At 41.7% G+C, this 20,832-nt stretch overlaps 1 protein-coding gene across 3 annotated transcripts in view; it reads right to left on the bottom strand.

Moving 5' to 3' along the window:
* Window positions 1-20,832, bottom strand: part of Nub1 (negative regulator of ubiquitin like proteins 1) — a 31,514-nt gene that overhangs the window by 8,212 nt on the left and 2,470 nt on the right. For 2 of the 3 annotated variants that reach the window (XM_046429805.2, XM_046429806.2), the window contains exons 2-11: window positions 20,681-20,798; window positions 16,455-16,622; window positions 14,978-15,036; window positions 13,702-13,772; window positions 11,712-11,894; window positions 11,435-11,526; window positions 9,535-9,641; window positions 2,538-2,724; window positions 1,587-1,694; window positions 813-965 (exon numbers count right to left, since the gene is read on the bottom strand). In XM_046429805.2, coding sequence (XP_046285761.1) covers window positions 813-965; window positions 1,587-1,694; window positions 2,538-2,724; window positions 9,535-9,641; window positions 11,435-11,526; window positions 11,712-11,894; window positions 13,702-13,772; window positions 14,978-15,036; window positions 16,455-16,622; window positions 20,681-20,798 — 1,246 coding nt within the window. Of the gene's footprint in view, window positions 1-812; window positions 966-1,586; window positions 1,695-2,537; window positions 2,725-9,534; window positions 9,642-11,434; window positions 11,527-11,711; window positions 11,895-13,701; window positions 13,773-14,977; window positions 15,037-16,454; window positions 16,623-20,680; window positions 20,801-20,832 lie in introns of all 3 variants that reach the window. The other variant, XM_058574345.1, reaches the window with a different exon arrangement.

Here is a 20,832-nt window from a genome sequence, read left to right as displayed (position 1 = left end):
CTCCACAGGCTGCTGTCCTCCTAAGGATTACCCTAATGTTCAGCAAAAAGGGAACCAGGGATACATATGTGAAGATTCCAGAGAAGGCTGTGGCTGGGGTTCACAGCTAGACCTCTCTGTGAGAGGCTATTGCCAACTTCTTGTTCTGGACAGAAAAGTGGCCCTATTGCTAATAGCCCATCGTTAGCTCTCTGGACCCCAGGTCCTCTGCTGTATAGAGAGCATACAATGAAAAGATTCTAATTCCAAAGTTCTAAAGCTTTCTTTACTTGTTTTGAATAATTGTAGCTTTATACCTGTGCTTTTGTAACATGATGCTACTTGTTTCTATGATCTGACTCGTGTTTGTAGGCAAGAACACAATCCCAAACTATCACTCTTGCCCGCTGGGAAAACACAGCCCCCTTAAAATGGTTTCAAGAAAAACACCATGGTGGGCTGGGGATGGGGCTCGGTGGCAGAATGCTTGTCCAGCACATGTGAGGCACTGGATTCAATCCTTAGTACCACATAAATATAAACAAATAAAGTCATTCTGTCCTCTACAACTACAAAAAAAATTATTTTTTTAAATACACCATGGTGTCTAGAGAGAAAGAAGAGACTGCTTGTGTAACCTGCCTGAAAGTTGATGTAATCAAGAACCAAAGTCACTCCTTCCTTTCCTGATCTAGAGTGGTAAGGAGATCCTATTGCTAATACTTCCTATGGGATCATCTCTTGTTCCGGCACTTCAGAAATAAGCTCACTATGCCTCACCCTTCCCAACCTCCCAAAAGGCACAGGCATCAGCATGCACGTGAGGTGGGTACCTCTCTGCGGTTGGAAATATGCGTGGCTGCATGATCCACATTCCCTTCGCAGGCCCGCAGGCCAAGCCGAGCCTCCTGGGCGGTGAACCCCAACTGCAGCAAGTTGTGTACTTTTGACGGGTCGATGTATAGCTCTTTAAAGAGCTGACGTGCCTACAGACAGGGAGAAATGCAAGAATCATGTAACTACAAAAACATCAAAGCCCAACACAAAGCTAAAGCCTAAAAGAATTACTGCAGGTCAGATTTTTTTTTAACAAAAACTCTAAACTCATCCTATTATTAACCAGAACAAATTGAAGCAGAAAACACTGTCTCTGCCTGCAGAGCTCACCCATACCACAATACGTGCCAACAGGCTGAGTGCTGTGGGAGCGACCACACCGTGACCCGCATCTTTCTGTAATAAAGCTGAGGCCTGCTCCGACTCTCCAGCCCCTCTGCGGGTGGCTCTCCAGCCCCTCTGCTGGTGGCAGAGGCATTGACAGGAGCAATCTGGGATGCCCCGCAGGACCTGCCTGCTCACCTCTAGACTGCTGGGTGAAAGGACAGAAACTTCTGCCTGATTAAAGTCACCGTCTTTTGAAGTGTCCTTATTATAGCATCTGGCCTGAATCCTAACGAATACAAATGTGTTTACAGTACATGAGGGACGGGAGTAGGAAAGAGATGCACATTTCTCACAAGTCACAAACAAAATGTTGAGTTCCTCAACATTTCACTTCTGGGGATAAGAAAAAAGCAGGTGGAAATGCCTACAGCTTCCTTTCTCACCTTGTTGAGGTACTCGTGGGCCTCTTCTCCATTCCCACTGTGATAGTTTCGGATCCCCTGAAGCAAGTAGAGTCTCAAAAACAACACCTTCTCTTTCCCACAGTTGCCCTAAAGTTATTGGTAAAAAGGATAAAACTGTCTTATTTATAATCATTGGTGCACAACGCTCACAGCTATTATTCTGTCTTCGTAGTGGCAAGGTAGCAACGCTGCTGTGACCATAGTGTCACTACTGCTGATGGCAACGTGAAGGCCCCAGGTACGTGAGTGCAACACAGGGCCAGGACACCTATCTCAGGCCATCCAGGAGAGGGGCCCCTTTGCTTACTGGAGAAGGTGGTGAAAACCCAGACCAGGCAGAGGCTATCATGCCCTGCGGGATTCTGACAACTTGAGAGATCAGAAGAATCCTTACTCAAGTCACAGCTCTTGGGTTATGACTGATTCCTGTGAACCATTACTCTAGAATTGTGTGTGTGTGTTTGGTTGTTTTTTTTTTTTTTTTTTTTTTTTTTAGTTGTAGATGGACACAATACCTTTATTTTATTTATTTATCTTTTTATGTGGTGCTGAGGATGGAACCTGGGGCCTCCCATTTGCTAGGCGAGCCCTCTAACACAACCCCAGCCCTGGGATGTCTATTTTTTGCATTTATATCTTACATCAGATGCTACTGAATGTGAATAGATCACAGGTGCTCTCCTGGTCAGGTGATCATGAGTGTGTGTAGGGGGCATCCATGATCAGAAAACTATGTTCCCCTGGGCTACATACAGACCAAGGAAAGAGCCAGACTTGTAAATCACTTAAGAATTTTTTTAAATGTAGCTTTAAAAGAGCATATTACATACTACTATCAGATAAAAGCAGCAGTCTAAACAATTTAGCAGGAACAAATACAATTTCCAGAAATGAGCTCAACAATACAGAAAACAAATGACAGTAACATACTTTTATGTGTACCAGCCGCTGGTGATTTTCCCCATAACAATTTTTAAAGCATTTCTGGGCCAAGTCTAGCTTTCTTTCTGCATCATCCAGGCATTCCAGCTGCTCCAGGCGGAAGTAACACCACACTATGTCCAGCTGCAGCACAGCGTAGTTGTCCACAGTGTCCAGCAGCTCCCTGCAGCACTCGCTGGAAGGAGAGGGGACCACGTCACAGACAAGTGGCACTAGTCACCTTTTGGGAGAATTACTGGAATTCTTTCCTGGTTCTTGATGTGTTGCAAAGATTGCTCAAAAACAAAGATCCCAGCACTTACAAGGGGAGCTATATTTATAATCTAAATCTTTCCAACAAGGAAAAAAGAAATTAGGGCTCAGGAATAGCAGCCTAAAACCAACTGCCCTAGGATGGAGGAGGACAGACAGACACACGCATACCCACTTGGCAGGCTGGGAAAGAGGCCTCGCAGGAAGCAGAATCCAAGGCCACTGTCAGCACCCCTCAGCAAACAGAGGAGACCCAGCTTTACCACACTGGCTGCCAATTCTGACTGCAAATCAGAAGCACCGAGACATGAAGAATCTTTTTCTTTTCTTTCCCTTTCTCTCTTTTTTAGACCAGCAGTAACAGAAGTCTCTTGGGAAGGGGCCTAGATGCTATTTTCTAAAATCTCTAAGGCCAATTTTAATGCCCAGGAAGCGTTGAGAACTACTGCTTTAAAAATAGAGTCCCCCAAATCACTTCTAAGAATGCCTCAACTGACAGAAGATTCTGATAAGGCCTTCAAGCTCGATCATATTCACACTGGGAGGAAACCATCTAGAACACACCAGCTCTAAGTTGGCTAGCTGATTTATCACCATGTGCAGACTGAAGGATACTTTGTAGCTGAGATAGTGGGCTGAATCCAGAAAAAGGAAGACACATAAGACAATAAACAGAAGTCAGTTTAGTCCAGAAAGAATGTAGATTCTGTCTGCACAAGATTATTTATTTGGATTTTAAGTAGTTATATTAAAACTCATAATACAAATCTAGATCTTTAGTCTTCAAAAAGAAAGGAGAATACCTGGAACCACAAATTTTACACTAAGAAATTCTAAAGGGTTTTTCTGTTTTCATTGTTATCCTACTAAATTAAGATTGCTTTTATATGAAATGATAGAATGCACATGTCCTCAAGCTTCCTGGCTTATCAACGAATGTTCAGCAAAGAAAAATGAATCGAGTCTGACCTTGTCATTTACCCCTTAAAACAGTGGTCTCCCACGGGTAAGGCCTGTGCACAGTCCAGTGGGGGTAGGAAAATGTGTTCAAGCAGGTGCTTTACATTTATTTGTTATCTCTGTTTCTCCAAATCTGTGGCTCGGCCTAAGAACTCGACTTTGAGGGGAAAAGAAGGAGCCTGTGAATTTGACCCAATCTTTTACTCAAGAGGAGACCTCCCAATCTGCCTCCTAACATGTTCAGGTTTCTGTAAGAGATGGTTCTGCCATTCACAGAAATGGACTTTTGTCACATTTTCAATTTCCTACAGACTCATTCAATAAGCATCAAGACAAGGACATAAATGGCATCATTTCAGTTAAAATATAATGTGTACTCATCTCAAGTGTGCCTCAGAATTGAGAATATGTGCAGCCAAAAGCCAAAAACAAAAACACATCTCCCACTAGAGGAGTGCATTTTATTCTATTCATTTTAGGAAATCAGCTTCTACATATTAATTCTGAAACTGCTAGGCCTCTATTTGAACCTAATCATGTAAGTTGGGCAAAAAAATGCTTTTTAAAAACCTAGAATAAAATTGTGTTTGTGTTTGTGGGATTGGGAACTAAATGCAGGGCCTTGCATGTGCCAGGCAGGACTTCCCCACTGAACTACACCGCAGCCCTGGGTATATCTTTATTGATATTTCTTTGATTTACAATTTTAGTAGCTTTAATATTCCACACTGCCACACGGTGTGGAGGCACAAACCTTGTAGTCCCAGAGATCTGGGAGGCTGAGGCAGGAGGGACTGTAAGTTTGAGGCTAGCCTCAGCAACTTAGCAAGACCCTGTCTCAAATTAAAAAATAAAAAGGGTTAGGGAAGGGGCTGGGGTTGTGGCTTAGCGGTAGAGCACTCGCCTAGCATGTTCGATCCTCAGCACCACATAAAAATAAATTATTAAAATAAAGATATTGTGTCCAATTATAACTAAAAAATAAAATATTAAAAAAAAAAAGGGGGTTAGGGAAGTAGCTCAGTGATAAAGTGCTTGCTTACCTTGCACGAAGCCCTGGGTTCTATCCCCAGTACCACAAAAATAAAACAGTATCAGTAAATTCTCACAATAAAGCAACATTAAAATAAATGTATGGCATTTGTTTAAATAAAAATCTGTTGAGCCTCACTTTAGAAAAACTATGTTCTGTTTGGGCTTATGATGATGATAACAATGATGATGATTTTGGTATTGAAAATTGACCCCAGGGGTGCTTAACCACTGAGCCACATCCCCAGAGTTTTAATATATTTTTTAGTTGTTGATGGGCCTTTGTTTTATTTATTTATATGTGGTGCTGAGGATGGAACCCAGTGCCTCACATGCTAGGCAAGCACTCTGCCACTGAGCTACAATCCTATCCCCCCAGCCCTTATTATTAATAGGTTTCACCAAATCAGGAAAAGTTCTGGCCATTATTTCTTCAAGTCCCCCCTCTTCAGGACCACCAACTGCACGGTCAGGTTGCCCAACCTGCAGATGCTCTGGCATCCTCTCCCCTGCCCTTACCCAGTTCTATTTTCTGTGTCATGCTAGAGTTTCTACTGCCCCATCTTCACATTTTCTGAATTTCTTTTCTGCAGTGTCTACTGCAGTTCATCCCACCCAAGGCACCTGTCAGACACTATTTTTCCCTCTCTTAAATTTCAGCATGAGTCTTTTGCATGTCTCCCAGGTCTTCATCTGACACACTCGAGCCCTTCTATAACTTCATGAGTATTTGGAATGTATTGTTTCAATGTCCCTGTCTACTGATTCTAACTTATGTGTCACTTTTGGATCTGCATCTGTTAATTGGCTTTTCTCTTCAATATGGGTTATATTTTCTGGTTTCTTTGCATTCCTGCTAATTTTTTTTTTTTTAGTTGTATATGGACACAATACCTTTATTTTATCTATTTACTTTATGTGGTGCTGAGGATTGGACCCAGTGCCTCATACATGTGAGGCAAGTGCTCTACCACTGAGCCATAACCCCAGCCTGCATGCGTGCTAATTTTTAATTGGATGCTGGATTATTTCTGTGTTGCTAAATTACTGAGCTTTGTTAGGGCTGTACTTAAGTTACTTGAAAATAGTAACTTTAATCTACTGTTCAAAAGCTGGTTTTTAGGCTCTGTTAGTCAGGACTAGAGTAATCTTTGGGGTTAATTTTGCCCTATTACTGCGGCATGACCCGTCTGAATGCTCCGTCTGTGATTCCAAGTTGTCCACTCTGGCTGGTGGGGTACAAACTGCCCCTGGCCTCTGTGAACAGAGAGGACTGTTCTCTCTGCTTCGTTCAGGCAGTTCCTGCCCAGGTTTGGGGGTGTCCCCACACACATGTGCTGAGTACCACCTGTAGACTCAACAGGGCTGCTCTGAAGCTCTCTCCTCTCACCTCCTTGGCTCTCAGCTCATCAACTCAGAGGAACCATGAGGCTCTGCCTGGGTGGGCCCTCCTACCTGTACTGCTGGGAGCTGCTCTTTTATACATTTGTCAAGTTTCTGAGGTGCTTCCAAGTGAGCGGGTAAACCTAGTCCCTGTTATTCCACCTTGGCTGAAAGCAGAACTCCCATTTTCAGTTTTAAATAGGAAAGAGGGATGGGGGTGTAGCTCACTGGTAGTGTGTGTGCCTAGTGTGCACAAGCCTAGGTTCAATTCCCATACCACAAATAAACAGGGAAAGGAACTATTTTTGGTCACACTACCCATCATACCCCAAGACATGCAAAGCTATGACAGAACTTCTAGCTTACTAGGAGAAGGTAGGGGGAAAAATCAAGTGGGAAAGAAAACAGAACAAGTTTCTTGCACCTAGATTGCTGGCTGGCATCACAGTTAGTCTTCTTCAGGAGGTTGCAGTCACACAAAAAGAAAGCTAACATGTTGGCCAGAATCAATGGATCCTCAGGAAACCAACAGCATTCTCCACTGTTACAGTTTGGATCTGAAATGTTCTACAAAGGCTCGGTCCTAAGGTGGGGGGAACCTCTGAGAGCTGGAGGTTAGTGGGAGGTTTGAAGGCATTGGCTGGAAGTGTACCCTGGAAGGGAACTGTGGGACTCCAGTCTCTCTCTTTCCAGCCACACGAAATCAAGCCTCAGTCAAGTCCCCAACACCATGATGTAATATACCACCACAGGCCCAACCAATGGGCCAAACAATCAGGGGCTGAAACTCCCAAAACTGTGTAAAAAGAAACCTTTCCTCTTCATAAGTTGATTATCTCAGTTATTTGTTGCAATAATGGAAATCTAATACTTTTACTTAAAAAGAACTGACAGCCATTACTTAATTATTGTATCTAGTACCTACTGAATATGTCGATGTACTATGAACTGAAGATACAGTTATTTCTATTCAGGGGTTCTCTTGAGATTTGAAAATTACTTTAAGGTTTTGTCCACCATAGAAATATTAAGAAAGACCGACACAGATGAACTCAGATCAGCCATTTCTTGACAACTGGTAAAGCTGGAGGATGAGTAAAAGGGAGTTCATTATACTAGTTTCTATTTTTATGCATATTGGGAATTTTTGATAATAACAATTATAGGCACAATTATGAAATAAAATGAAACATTTACCTGAATTTTAAGGACCCAACTTAAGAATCCCTTGTCTGCAGCAGCACAGAATGAAGCTGACACCAATAAGGAAGCAGATACAGACAGAGCAGGAGGCCCCAGAGGCTCCTAGCCCTGTTCTCCCTGTTCCCAGCCTCACTCATCTCCTCCTAAATATCTGGGACAATAAAGTCCTTCTTTGTGGAAGTTAGCTTAAGTTGGGATTTGTCTAACACTAAAAGGCACTGACCAAAGCAGCCAGTAAACTACACGTTTGTATTTATCTTTTTAAAGTATAGAGGATTATCTTAGGAATTTACCAAACTAGAAACAAGTTCACACTGAAGTTAACTTACTTTCTTTCTTTTTTGATACTGGGGATTAGACCCAGGGGCACTTAACCATTGAGCCACATCCCCAGCCCTTTTTTATATTTTACTTAGAGACAGGGTCTCACTGAGTTGCTTAGGGCCTTGCTAAATTGCTGAGGCTGGCTTTGAACTCTCAATCCTCCTGCCTCAGCCTCCTGAGCTGATGGGATTATAGATGTACACTACCACACCTGGCTGAAGTTAACAAATATTAAGTCTACTTTACAAATGTTTAATATGCTGAGATTATATAGTCTTTAAATGCAATTTCCTCTCCTATTAGGAGCTGGGTACAGTGGTGCACACCTGTAATGCCAGCTACTTGAGAGGCTCAGGCAGGAGATTTACAAGTTTAAGGCCAGCCTGGACAACTTAGCAAGACTGCATCTCAAAATAAGATTTACGAAAAAGGGGCTGGGGTTGTGGCTCAAGTGGTAGCGCGCTCGCCTGGCGTGAGTGCGGCCCGGGTTCGATCCTCAGCACCACATACAAACAAGATGTTGTGTCTGCCGATAACTAAAAAATAAATATTAAAAATCTCTCTCTCTCTCTCTAAAAAAAAATAAAAAATAAAATTGTCTTAAAAAAAAAAAAAAAAAAGATTTACGAAAAGGGTGGAGGGTTTAGCTCAGTGGTAGGACGCTAGCATAGTATGCATGATGCCCTGGGTTTGATCCCCAGTACCATGAGAGGGGAAAAAAAAAAAAAAAACAGACTCTGGTAAATTGCTGATCTCGGTGTGGAGACTGTCTCAGAAATGTGTCTTTGGGATCCAGAGATGAGAGTCTACAGAGGATACCAAGATTACACTAACAGGGCCAGAGGAGCAACCTGCTAACAAAGACAGCAAACTTGTACACCAAAGTTTGAAAAATATCATATGTTTTGTGTTAAAACTCATTAGTTAATACTAATACTTTTTTAAAAAAGAACATAAAAACTGGGGCTGGGGATGTGGCTCAAGCGGTAGCACGCTCGCCTGGCATGCGCGGGGTGCTGGGTTCGATTCTCAGCACCACATACAAACAAAATAAAAGATGTTGTGTCCACCGAAAACTGAAAAATAAATATTAAAAAATTAAAAAAAAAAAAAAGAACATAAAAACTGACTAGTCACCATTAGGGGACTAGTTGATTCTGAAAATGAGGAGAAAGAAGCCAAGTACTTTGATCTCTTTTTTGTCCAAAACCAAATAGCTGATGAGGAAAAAATTCTTGTTTGTGTGCTACTGGGGATTGAACCCAGGGGCACTCTACCACTGAGCTACATCCCCACCTTTTTTTTTATTTTGAGACAGAGTCTTAAATAAGTGGCTGAGGCTGACCCTGAATTTGTGATCCTCTTGCCTCAGCCTCCCAAGTTGCTGGGATTACAGGTGTACATCACCATGCTCAGAGAGGAAAATTAATTCTTTTCAGACAATTCTAACAATAAATGCAGAAGGAATAACAGAGTATCAATATTTTGCATCCCCTAATGAAACAATGGATTTGGGGAACAACCATCAGCATCTATATCAAAACCATCAGGAGACATGCTCATGGGGAACTTTGTAACAGACAGGTCAGGCAAGGAAATGTTTTTTGTAAAAAAAAAAAATAAGTGCATACGCTTGTATAATTCTTTCCTGTCCAGGGAAGAAAGGTGAATTAGAAATACAACGGGAAGAAATCATTCACAACTTGTCTACTGCATAACTAGTCTTCTACATCGACCACTCTCAGTCTGAAGCCACAAGGAAGGGAGGTGCTGGGCATAATCTGGACCATCTTTCTTAAAATTGGATTTCACCAAGTACAAAAGTGCCTACCAGAAATATTTGTCAGCGTCCAAAAGGCATGGCAAGGCTATTCCATATTCTTTTCTTTTCAGGAAAGCTCGGCCCTTCTCATGATATCCCATAGCTAACATAAGGGCCTAGGAAAGAATATGGATTTTTAAAAAATCACTTTAAAATATAATAAAACAAATTATATTGAAAGTATATTAATTCTAAAGAAAACCAAATAAGATGAAAACAAAAAGCAAGATCACAACTCAATCTAAAAGCCAAAATTAAGAAAAATATAATTGAAGCTTAATTAAACACTGAAGCCCCAATTCACCGTGGCTGACGCGAGCACAAGCAGCACCTGTCCCTTTGTTTCCAGTTTCTCCTGGTGTCTCTGACCTGGGTCCATTCCTAGTACTCTATGAGACTGCACATACGCATACAAAACAGCACCCATTCATTCTTACATCCTCTTTTTAAAAAGTGGTGGGTTTTGTTTTGTTTTGTTTGTTGTTTCAGAGGAGGCCTCAATCTGTGCCTGGTCTGGTCCCAAGCTCCTGGGCTCAAGCGATTCCGCCTCACTCTCCCAAGACCCTAGAATTACAGGGCAGGACACATTGCCTGGCAATCACTTTCCATTCTCAGTCATCATGGCTTTTCTGAAATATATTTCAACTCTAGTATTTCCAAAACCATTTTTTAAAAATTGCCACAGAGGGCTGGGGCTGTAGCTCAGCAGCAGAGCACTTGCCTAGCAACGTTAGGCACTGGGTTCGATCCTCAGCACCACATAAAAATAAATTAAATAAAGTAAAAATATTCTGTTCATCTACAACTACAAAATTTTTTTTTTAATTGCCATGGTTTGGACAAGTGTCCCCCAAAGGCCCACATATTAAATAAAACCTTGGTCCCCAGGATGGTGCAATGGGAGGGGTGGGGTCTAGTGGGGGGTCCTTAGGTAATTAAGGGTGCACTCTCAAAGGGGACTGTGCGATTCTGGCTCCTTCTAGCTGATAACATAGCTGATAGCACAGTCTTGCTCTGCCACATACTACCACCATGATGTGCTTGCCTTGCCACAGGCCCAAAGCCATAGGGCCAACTGATCATGAACTGGAGCCTCCAAAACTATAAGCCAAAATGAACCTTTTCTAATTATCTAAGGTATTTTGTTACAGTTATGAAGGGAAGCTGCCAAAAGTGATCCAAATTTTTTGAAACTCATTGATTTTTTATATTTCGATTTTCATATAATTTATGTCTTATAAAGATTTTTCATGGGCTGGGGTTGTGGCTCAGCGGTAGAGCGCTCGCCTCGCACGTGCGAGACCCTGGGTTCGATCCTCAGCACCACATACAAAAATAAACAAGTGAAATAAAGATGTTGTGTCCAACTACAACTAAAAAATAAATATAAAAGAAAGGAAAAAAAAAGATTTTTCAAAAAGATCTAGATGTCATCATTTACTATAAAACTGTAGGTAAACAGACACCAACCTTAAAAAAAAAAACAAAAACCTCAATCCACTGACAGTGCAACATTAATTCACAAAGTTCTGATATTAAAGCTTACATTAAGTCAGGCCTTGTGGCACATGCATGGCTACAGTCCCAGCTACTCAGGAGGCTGGGTCAGGGGATCACTTAAGCCCAAGAGTTTAAGACCAGCCTGAGTGACATAAAGAGGCCCATCACAAAACACCCCAAACCCCCAAAATTTAACTTTGTTAATTTTAAACACAATAATTTAAATAGCAAAACCCACTTCAAACTGTCTCTTAAGATAGATAAACTAAGATTAGCTAGACCCCTAGTCATTAGAGCTCTTCACTGTAAGAAGCTACTGGGCCTTGGCTGAGAAATGGTAACAATACAAAACCACCTCTGCTATGACAGCAAATCCAAGAACAAGCCCCTGGTGTCTCCTAGTACTTACTTTTCTCTGTGACGGAGGAATTTTGATGGACCTGCCCGTCTGGTTTGCTATGTCTAAGTACGGTGTGGTTTCTGGATCCACCACCATCTCAGCTGCAACAAAACCAAAGGAACTCTATTAATTCACAGTCAAACAGCAGAGAGAACATTGCAAAAGTTTAAGACTGCAGGGAAGAAACCTCCCCAAGGGACGTGCACACCACCCCACTCTGGTCTGTGTAATCCCTGCTGCCTTCATGTATCCAAGTGAGGTGGCCAGTCCAGAGCTCTGCTGATACCTCTCTCTGCCAGTATCTCCAGTCCTCTCTTTGTCCTCTGAATTCGTTTTTCTTTTAGTTCTGCCTCGTTGTGTTCTTCTTCCTCTGCCTGGAAGTTCTTCCGCACATCCTCTTCAGACTGCTTCAGCTCCAGCACCATCGCCTTGACATTGTGAGTCACTCCCTGCTCTTCCAGGCTTTTCCCTGTAAGCGTCAGAATGAGCATCACATAAGCTCGGGGGGAAACAGTCCATTTCTGAAGTTAATGGAGTTCTTAAACTTGCATCAACACTTGCAAACCACAAGGCCACATAACTGGCAAAATTATGCTGAAACTTGGTTGTGTAACTGTTACTATGAAACAGTGTTAAAATCATCCAGTGGAAACGGACCCAAGTTCAATTTCCTTTATTCTAAGACCAAACTGAAGCAACAAATATTTGGGAAACTATTACAGGGAGAGCTAGGAAGTATAAAAGAAAAACAAGAAAGTATAATTAATACACAAATTTTCCTATTTTCTAGTTGAGAAATAACAGACCCAACTCACAGAGATGGACAGGAAGCCTCAGCACAGTAGTACACTATCAGAGGTGATCTCCTGTCAGTTAAAAACAAAGATCATGGTCTCCTTCCTTTTTTATAACTGTGATCCTGAGAGAACTACTTATCTTCCAAGATTCAGTTTCCTCACATATAGTATAGAAAGGATGGCAAAAAAAATCAATGAAACTGAACCAAGGAAAAAAATGACAAAATCAAAAGCTAGATCTATGAAAAAATTGTCAAAATATAAACCTCACAAAAATTATACCAAAGATGCACATAAGCAAACAAAATTAAAAAGAGTAAACACAGATACAAACGTATTTTAGAATAACAAATACTATGTGCTATAAACAGATTTGAACACATTCTGGAAATATTTAGTTGGACAGATGAAAGTCCTCATACACTAAGCTGATATATAAGAAAATGCTGAATATCCCTGTAGTCCAGAAGCTGGGAAAAGCACTTTTTCAACAAAACACAAAATGTAAAACAAGAGATTTGATAACATCAAAATCAAGGATCTCTGTCCATGAACACACCACAACAGAACAGAGATTAGATGACAGAGAAAAGGGATCTGGATGCGTAAGACACACAGCGGCAAACAGCTGGAGATGGCACAGGAAGGAAAGGCGAGAACCGTGAAGGGCCACAGCGCATCAAGCTGGAGACAACTGGATTCGTGAGGCCTCAGAACCCACTGGAAACCGATCAAACCACAGGACTGCAGGTATCATGGCAGAGTTGATGCCTCCCAATCTCCACTCACACTCGCTCCAAGCCCTCCCCTCGGAGCCAGTGATCTGTGAGGCGCTACGGGAGATCCCTCCCCAGATGGACACCTTCCCATTTCCTTAGGAGAAACACTCTAGGACAGAGTAAGGCAGATCTAGTCCCCTGAATCAACAGCCGCGCTCGTGGCATCTGGGGCTCAAGAAGCCTGTGGTGTGGCAGCCGTCCCAGGTGGTCTGATGTTACCAGTGTCCTTCCTTCACCCACTAAGCAGAGGAGCACCTCTCCCCACCACCAAGTTACAACAGGCAGAAATGTCTCCTAATGGCAGAATGAGCCTGGCTGAGGACCACAGCTGTGACTTCAGTGCTGACTCTGCCTGCCATGCAACCCCTCGCCTTCCGCACTGTGCCCCTCAATCTGGGCCCAACATGAGGCCACATCAGCCGGGGCCTCTCCCAAGTCTTCCCTCTCAGCACACACAGACTGTAGCTGACCTCGTGATGAGCATCTCTCTTCCCCTCTAGCAAACAGCAGGCAGTGAATATTTACTGGGAAGCTATTTTCTGCTTTACATTTTTATTTAGTGAACTTCAAACTCAAGTAACTTGGGATTACTTAATAAAGCTAGATATTTTTAAATACAGGAAAATCAAGAAAAAAATGGAAAGTCATTATTTCCATATTAGCTTTATGGGAAAATTCTGCATTCTCTGCTATAGCATACCTAGTTGAAGCTGTTTCTTATTTATGACAATCTTGATGTAATTTTCTTGAAATCCAAAGGTTTCAGCTATTCTGCAAAATAAAACCAGTGAAAACTGTAGGAAATCAAATTTATTTATTATACACTAAAAAGATTTTAATCATGATAACCATTTTATACTCTTATTCAGAAACACCCAGGATCTCAATTCACTGACTCACAGACATCACCTCACTTTAACAAAGCTGGCTCTCTAGTGGCAATCTGAAGCGCCAAGAGATAGTCCTTTTTCCCACTGTTTTACTGGGTGTCTCCTCATGCAGTGGGACCACTGGGCTGTCTATCCATTTGGGCAGGAGGGCCTTCATTGCACACCAGGATTAAAAACTACCTCAAACCTTCCAGGGTCTCCCCAGGAGGACCCCCAGCAGGGGTTGGTCCCTAGGATCTATTCATGGGTGCTGAAGGAAAGTTGTGTTTTGAATCCATCCCTAATTGCCCTGAGGTAGATCAAAAAGGAAAATGAGACACTGAATGGCCCTGGAGACCTCAAAACACCATTTAAAAAGATACAGGTAAGGACTGGGGACATAGCTCAGTGCTGGAGCACTTGCCTAGCGTGAGTGAAGCCCTAGATTCCATTCCCAGTCCTCCAAATAAATTAATTAAATATATAAGGAGATGAAATAATCAACTAGGGTTTTCACTAGTGTCATGCAGGTCTATTTTTTAATTTATTTATTTATTCTAATTTGTTATACATGACAGCAGAATGCATTTCAATTCATAGTATACATGGAGCACAATTTTTCATGTCTCTGATTGTACACAAAGTAGAGTCACTCCATTCATACCTTTATACATGTACTTAGGGTAATGATGTCCTTTTTTTTAACTAAGGGACAATAGTCTGAAATCAGCCAAAACATTTTGCTGAGGATCACAGAAAGCTACTGGTGCACTAAGGGATGGAATTCAAAACCAATACTCTGTGATGCCAAGCCGTCTCCCCATTTCTACCCTATTCCTTCATTCAAACACCCAAGCCCTCCTTTGAGGTGCATAGTCTCCATCTCACCCCAAGCTCCACCAGGAGCAGAGAAGAGGGTGCAAGTCTCAGGCCACCATTGCCTATCACTGAGTCCAGATAAGCTACTCCATCACAAGTTGCAACCTCTTTGACATAAAAGAAGGATGAGAGCTGACCAGCCTCTCTTACAGGGTGGTCCCAGAGGATCTGGTGATTGAGTGTAAAGAAGGGCAGAGCACCTGGGACCTGGAGCTCACAGATACTTACTTAGACCTCAGGTCTCTGCCAGTGATGTGCAATCGGGTCTCCAGTAAGTTTTTCCTGTCCTATTTAAAAACAAAACAAACAAAATAAAATGTACCAGTTACAGCTGTTACTCTATGAAACTGGAAAAGCTGGTATCACGGATATAACATAGGTCACTGTCTGCCTGGAAGAAAGGCCTAGTAAACACAAGCCAGCACAGACTCACCCAGTGACCCGAGTGCCCTCAAGGGGGCAGCCATGCACCACCACCAGACAGGGCTGCTCAAGGGGTTTGTCACAGGGCCAGCTATACTTATAACCAAATTTCAGAACATTTTTCTACCATCATCCCCTCAAATAAACACCATGTCCTACATTCTCATTTCTTCCCTTTTTCTCCCCACCCCTTGAAACTACTAATGTATGTTCTGTCTCTACAGATTTGACCATTCTGGACCCTCCATGTAAACAAGATCACGTGGCCTTTTCACTCAGCACGTCAGGTTCCCCTGCCCCCCAATCAGTACACGGACCTACAACTCCAGCATGTTTTTTACTTTTAAATCTGAGATAGGGTTGCACTAAGTGGCCCAGGCTAGCCTTGAAATTGCCATCTTTGTGCCACAGCCACCTGAGCTCCTAGGGTTACAGGTATGTACCACCATGCCAGGCTTCACTCAGCAATTGCTGAAGGTGATCCAAGTTGTTTTTTATTTCTGTTTTTGTTGTTGTTGATTGGGTTTTTTGTTTTGTTTTGTTTTTTGCAGTACTGGGGACTGAACTACTACTGAGCTAAAGCCTCAGCCCATCCATGTTGTAAATGTGTTTTTCATTCTTTCTTATTGCTAAATAGTTTCTCATTGTATGGGTGTGCCACATTTATTTATCCATTCATTCACTGATGGACACTTGGGTTATTTCCACCTGCTGGCTATTATGAACAGTGCTCCTACAATTACTGACATGTAGATTCTTACATACACTTTTTTATTCCTTCTGAGAATGAATAACACGGGTTGGTCCTGAGAGGCATCTCTGAGTGCCCTGCCACAGTGACATTTTCTGAGGATGTGACCCTGAGATGAGGTGGCCCCACCTAGGTCCCTTTGGCCCGGCTTAAGCACTCATTGGGCTGCCCTCTGACCTCCACCAGAATAGGAAAAGGATAAATTCCTTTCAAATATGTCCTAGTGCATAAGGTTCTAGAAAACCTGATGTCCACTTTGACTTCCCAGTATTTCTAACCATTAAGCTAGAAAGAGATGGAACATGACAGAGCTCTGTGACGTTTCAGAGATCCTAGAGAAGCAAGCCTGTCATGGGAGGCTGCCAGTTAAAGAGCCTGTAACAACAACAAAAATGAGTCCACAACATCAACTGTCAACATGTAAGGTAACTTAAGGCGTTTTAACTTTGGATTGTAGCTTTACAAAAACAACAATGTATTTGATCATAACACAAAATACTGGTCCCTGTGTACATTCAGGGAATTACTCACTTTTCTTAGTCTTGAAGGTAAAAACACCTCAATTGTGGCAACCCCAGTTGTCTTGTAATTTTCATTTCCTGTCCCACGTTCAATTGCTTTGCAACGTATTTCTTCTATTATCTTTTCTACTTCATTTTCACAACATTCTAGTTTGTCAGAGTACTTCTTGACAAGATCCTAGAAGGAAAATCAGGAAACACAGCTCAATATGATAGCAATTCAAACAAGGCCAAACCTAGGAAAAGACATGGAGGACTCTGATGCGCAGAGGTCCCCACTGAAATGCAGTCATGGCTCTCACAGCAGATCCAGGGAAAAAGTAAAACATCTACAGAGAGACAGGAAAACAGGCTCAACAGAAAAGTAAAACTAACTGGAACTATCCAAGGGCGAAAGAAGGGTGGGCCATGACTTTTGTGACCTCAATATTTTAAGAAATTGGGATAGGGATGTAGGTCAGGGGCAGACTGCTTGGCTAGCATGTGCCAAGCCCTGGGTTCAATCCCTAGTACTGCAAAAACAGCAGCAGCACAACAACAAAATATTTTAAGAACAGTGAACTGTTAAACACCACTGGAAGGAAAAGAAAAAAAAGTAGAGAAAACATTCTAATTTTTCAAACTTGTGAGAACAAGACAAGTTGAATAACTTTCTTAATGGAAAATTCTCAAGCAATGGTATTGGTATAAAATTATTTACCAAGGAGAGCTTCAGATTTCAGAATGAAAAATTAAGAAGACTTAAGAAGCCTCAAACAAGAATGTGAGCTAGTTATTACTTAGAAGTCACTATGTTTCTTTCCACTAGTGGCTTAATATCTCATTAAACATCTCATAAAGTTGTAAGCACCTAGAGCCCATGCTTTCGTTAAATTTATGATGCCATATTATGAAGCACTAAAAATGATGTTGAAGTATATATTTATGACAAGAAAGATGTTCATGGATACACAAAGTTATAAAAAGTCAGAATATTTTATTTTTAGAATAGTAAAACCTTATCTATACTATATTTTTGATAGTCACAAAGGAAAAGACTGGGAGAAAACAATATTGATGATGATTAATGTGTTTTTAAACTGCATTACTTATGTTTTTTTTAATATTTATTTTTTAGTTTTTTAGGTGGACACAATATCTTTATTCTATGTGGTGCTGCTGAGAATCGAACCCAGTGCCTCACACATGCTAGGCGAGCGCGCTACCACTTGAACCACATTCCTAGCCCCATTACTTATGTTTTTTGTGTGTAGTTATACACTCGTGTACCACATGACTACATTACAGTCAATGATGGACTGAACATGACAGTAGTCCCATAAGATATAATGAAGCTACCGGGTGTGGCAGCACATGCCTGTAATCCCAGTAGCTCCAAAGGCAAAGGCAGGAGGATTGCCAAGTTCAAAGCCAGCCTCAGCAACTTAGTGAGGCTCTAAGCAACTCAGTAAGACCCTGTCTCTAAATAAAATACCAAAAAAGGTTGGGGATGTGCCTCAGTAGTTAAGAGCCACTGGATTCAACTCCAGGTATCCAAAAAAAAAAAAAAAAAAGATATAGTGGTGTTGAAAAATTCCCATTGCCTAGTGACATCATAGAGTAATACATCACTCACATGTCTGCAGTGATGCCAGTGTGAACACACCTACTACACTGCCAGCAATGTAAAAGTACAGCACATACCATTATATGCAGCAGATCTGCTCAATAATAATCATCAATGATTGTGTTATGGTTTGCTCACTTAGTGTACTGTGCTTTTATCATTATTTTAGTGTGTACTCCTGCTACTTACATTTTTAAAAAGCTTACTTGCCATGCCAAGCCAGCAGCAGCCCCCTACGTCTCCCATAAATCACCTAATGACACACGTCTCAGAACTTACCTGACAGGAAGCACCCTGAAACCAGATGTACTATAGTGGCTAAGATGCCCTTAATCCCCAAATCCAAAATCCAAAGCCTTCTGAGTGGTAACATTATGCTCTGAAAGTTTCAGAGTTTTGGATCTTGGATTTTCAGATTAGGGATGCTCAACTGGTAAAGTCTGGCCAAATATCCCCAAATCAGTAATGCTGAAATCTGAAATACTTCTAGTCCAAAGCATTTGGGATAGGGATACTCAACCAATACATGTTTGGGTTGTTTTATTTTATTTTTTAACCCAGGACTAATTTTATCACCAAAAGGTGAGTCTTTTAAATAAAATACTTTTAAAAAAAAACTTAGTGTAATTTTCTAGAAAACTTAATGACTACTGAGAGTGTTTATTTTTTTTACCTTGTGACACCAACCAATTCTGATACCACTGGGTCCTGCTGTTTAGTTTAGTTCTGACACTAACTACCCAGAGTCAGCATTAGACCCAACAGGCTGGACGGCTCAGTCTCACAAAAGGTCCTCACTGCAGACCCCAGGTGCCAAGTACCCAGTTCTCTGGTTACCCACACTTCTGTTCCACTTGGCTATAAAGTTCCAAACATTCCCCCTTCCGGATTTAATAATTCGCTGGAAATGAAACAGGAAAATGCTATGCTCATTATTCTAGTTCATTCTAAAGTTACAGAAGTGAACACTCAGATAAAATATAAAGATGAGGTCTGGAAGGGTTCTGAGCAGAGGAGCCCCTGCCTCACAGGTTCCATGGACGAATTTGTCAATTTAGAAGCAGGTGTCCTGCCACCTAGCATTTTTATGGAGGCATGATTGATTAAACCATGGACCACTCATGGTTAACTTGACGTCTAGTCACTCTCCTCTCCCCAGAGCCTAGAGAGTGGGCCTGAAATTTCCAAGGGTCTAACCAAGGAGCTTGGTCTTTTGGTGACCAGCCCTATCCAGAAGCTGTGAGCCACCAAGCTTCATTAAGACGAAAGATGTTCTTATCATCCTTACCACTCTCACAAGAGTAGTAACTGGGGACAAAGATCAAATATCTTATCATGTCACACCCATTTCTGAGCCAATAAACTATAAAATTCAGAATATGGGCTGCAAAGAAGGAAAGGTGACACCTGTCAGGGACAGAGAGAAAAGAAAACTGAAACTCTGGTGCTGTCTGTCACCTTCTGATGGCACCACTATGTCGCTACACATGACAATTTAATGCCCTCACAACAATTTATGGTCCCTGATAAATGTTACCTCATGTTCAGGATACCCAGACTCAGAAAGCAGAGAAGATCATGTTAGGATGTTCCAATATGGGAGATTTCTGTCAAAAATGAGTAAAGTTTTCTGCTTAGAAAGGGAAGAAAATTTCAGTTTCTTGAAACATCATGTAAAATAATACTATTTCTGATGATGCCATAAAAAACTGTTAGAAAAAGTACTTTGGAAAAATGAACACTGATGGCCATAAAGAAATGGGGGAGGGAAGCAATTGTTTTATAGCAGAGTATGATGTCAAGAGGACTGAGAGGCAGACCACGCGAGGCAATGACATAATGGCACTGATCCTGGTCAAAACTGGGTCCCAGGTGAGGAATTGTATGTAACGTTATGAAGGTATTAAAAATACCCTGTACTCCCATGGTTAGAATATGAATGGTGTTCCCCAAAGGCCCATGTGTTTAAAGGCCTGATGCCCAGTGTGGCACTATTGCAGGAGATGGAACCTTATAAGTGGGCCTGTGGGAGGTCCTTAGATTTGGGGGTATGCCCTTGAAAGGGAACCCTGTCCACCCTCTCTGGCTTCCTGGCTCATGAAGTGAACAGTTTGTTCCACCACTTGCTCCTGTCATGATGTGTCACCCTTGCAGAGGCCCAAAGTAATGGGACCATTCAATCTTGGACGAAACTTCCAGAAGTATGAGCCTTTATAAATTGCCTCAGATACTCTGCTATAGTGACAGAAAGCTAAAACAATGCCTGAGAAGTTAGGTAACACAGTTATTAATAAAATACCAGTAAAAGGGCTGGTGATGTAGCTTAGTGGTGTAGCACTTGCCTAGCATGCATAAGGCCCTGGGTTGATCCCCAGCACTTTCCCCCTTTCCTCTCTCCCTTGACCTGCAATATATACACATATACACACACACATATGGGTATTTATCTAAGTAAATAAAAACAAACTTGTTGACTCCTCGTAAAAAGTGGGGACCTGCCTGTCACTACTGTTTTCTGTGATACCCAAAGTTTATATGGTCATACCTGGCAATTTCTTGTGACTCCAGAATCTTATTTACCAAGAAGATTTATAACACTGCTAATTATTTACATCTTAAAAGAAAAATACCTTTAATGCCAAACCAACTTCTTTATTTTCATCTGTATATGGAGGTTTCCAAAGTTGAATCCTGTCTTCCCTTAAAAACTGGGTCAATTTTGCTTGAAGATATTTCTTCTGTGCCATCCTTAAAAGCAAAATTGTACATCAATAAAATCCCA

The sequence above is a fragment of the Marmota monax genome, unplaced genomic scaffold, assembly GCF_021218885.2.
Source record: "Marmota monax isolate L192 unplaced genomic scaffold, Marmota_monax_Labrador192_F-V1.1 WCK01_AAM20220418_F8-fsc00193, whole genome shotgun sequence".
In the NCBI taxonomy this organism is placed as follows: domain Eukaryota; kingdom Metazoa; phylum Chordata; class Mammalia; order Rodentia; family Sciuridae; genus Marmota; species Marmota monax.
The sequence above is the reverse complement of the archived record's forward strand: the minus strand, read 5'-3'. Positions and strand labels throughout refer to the sequence as shown.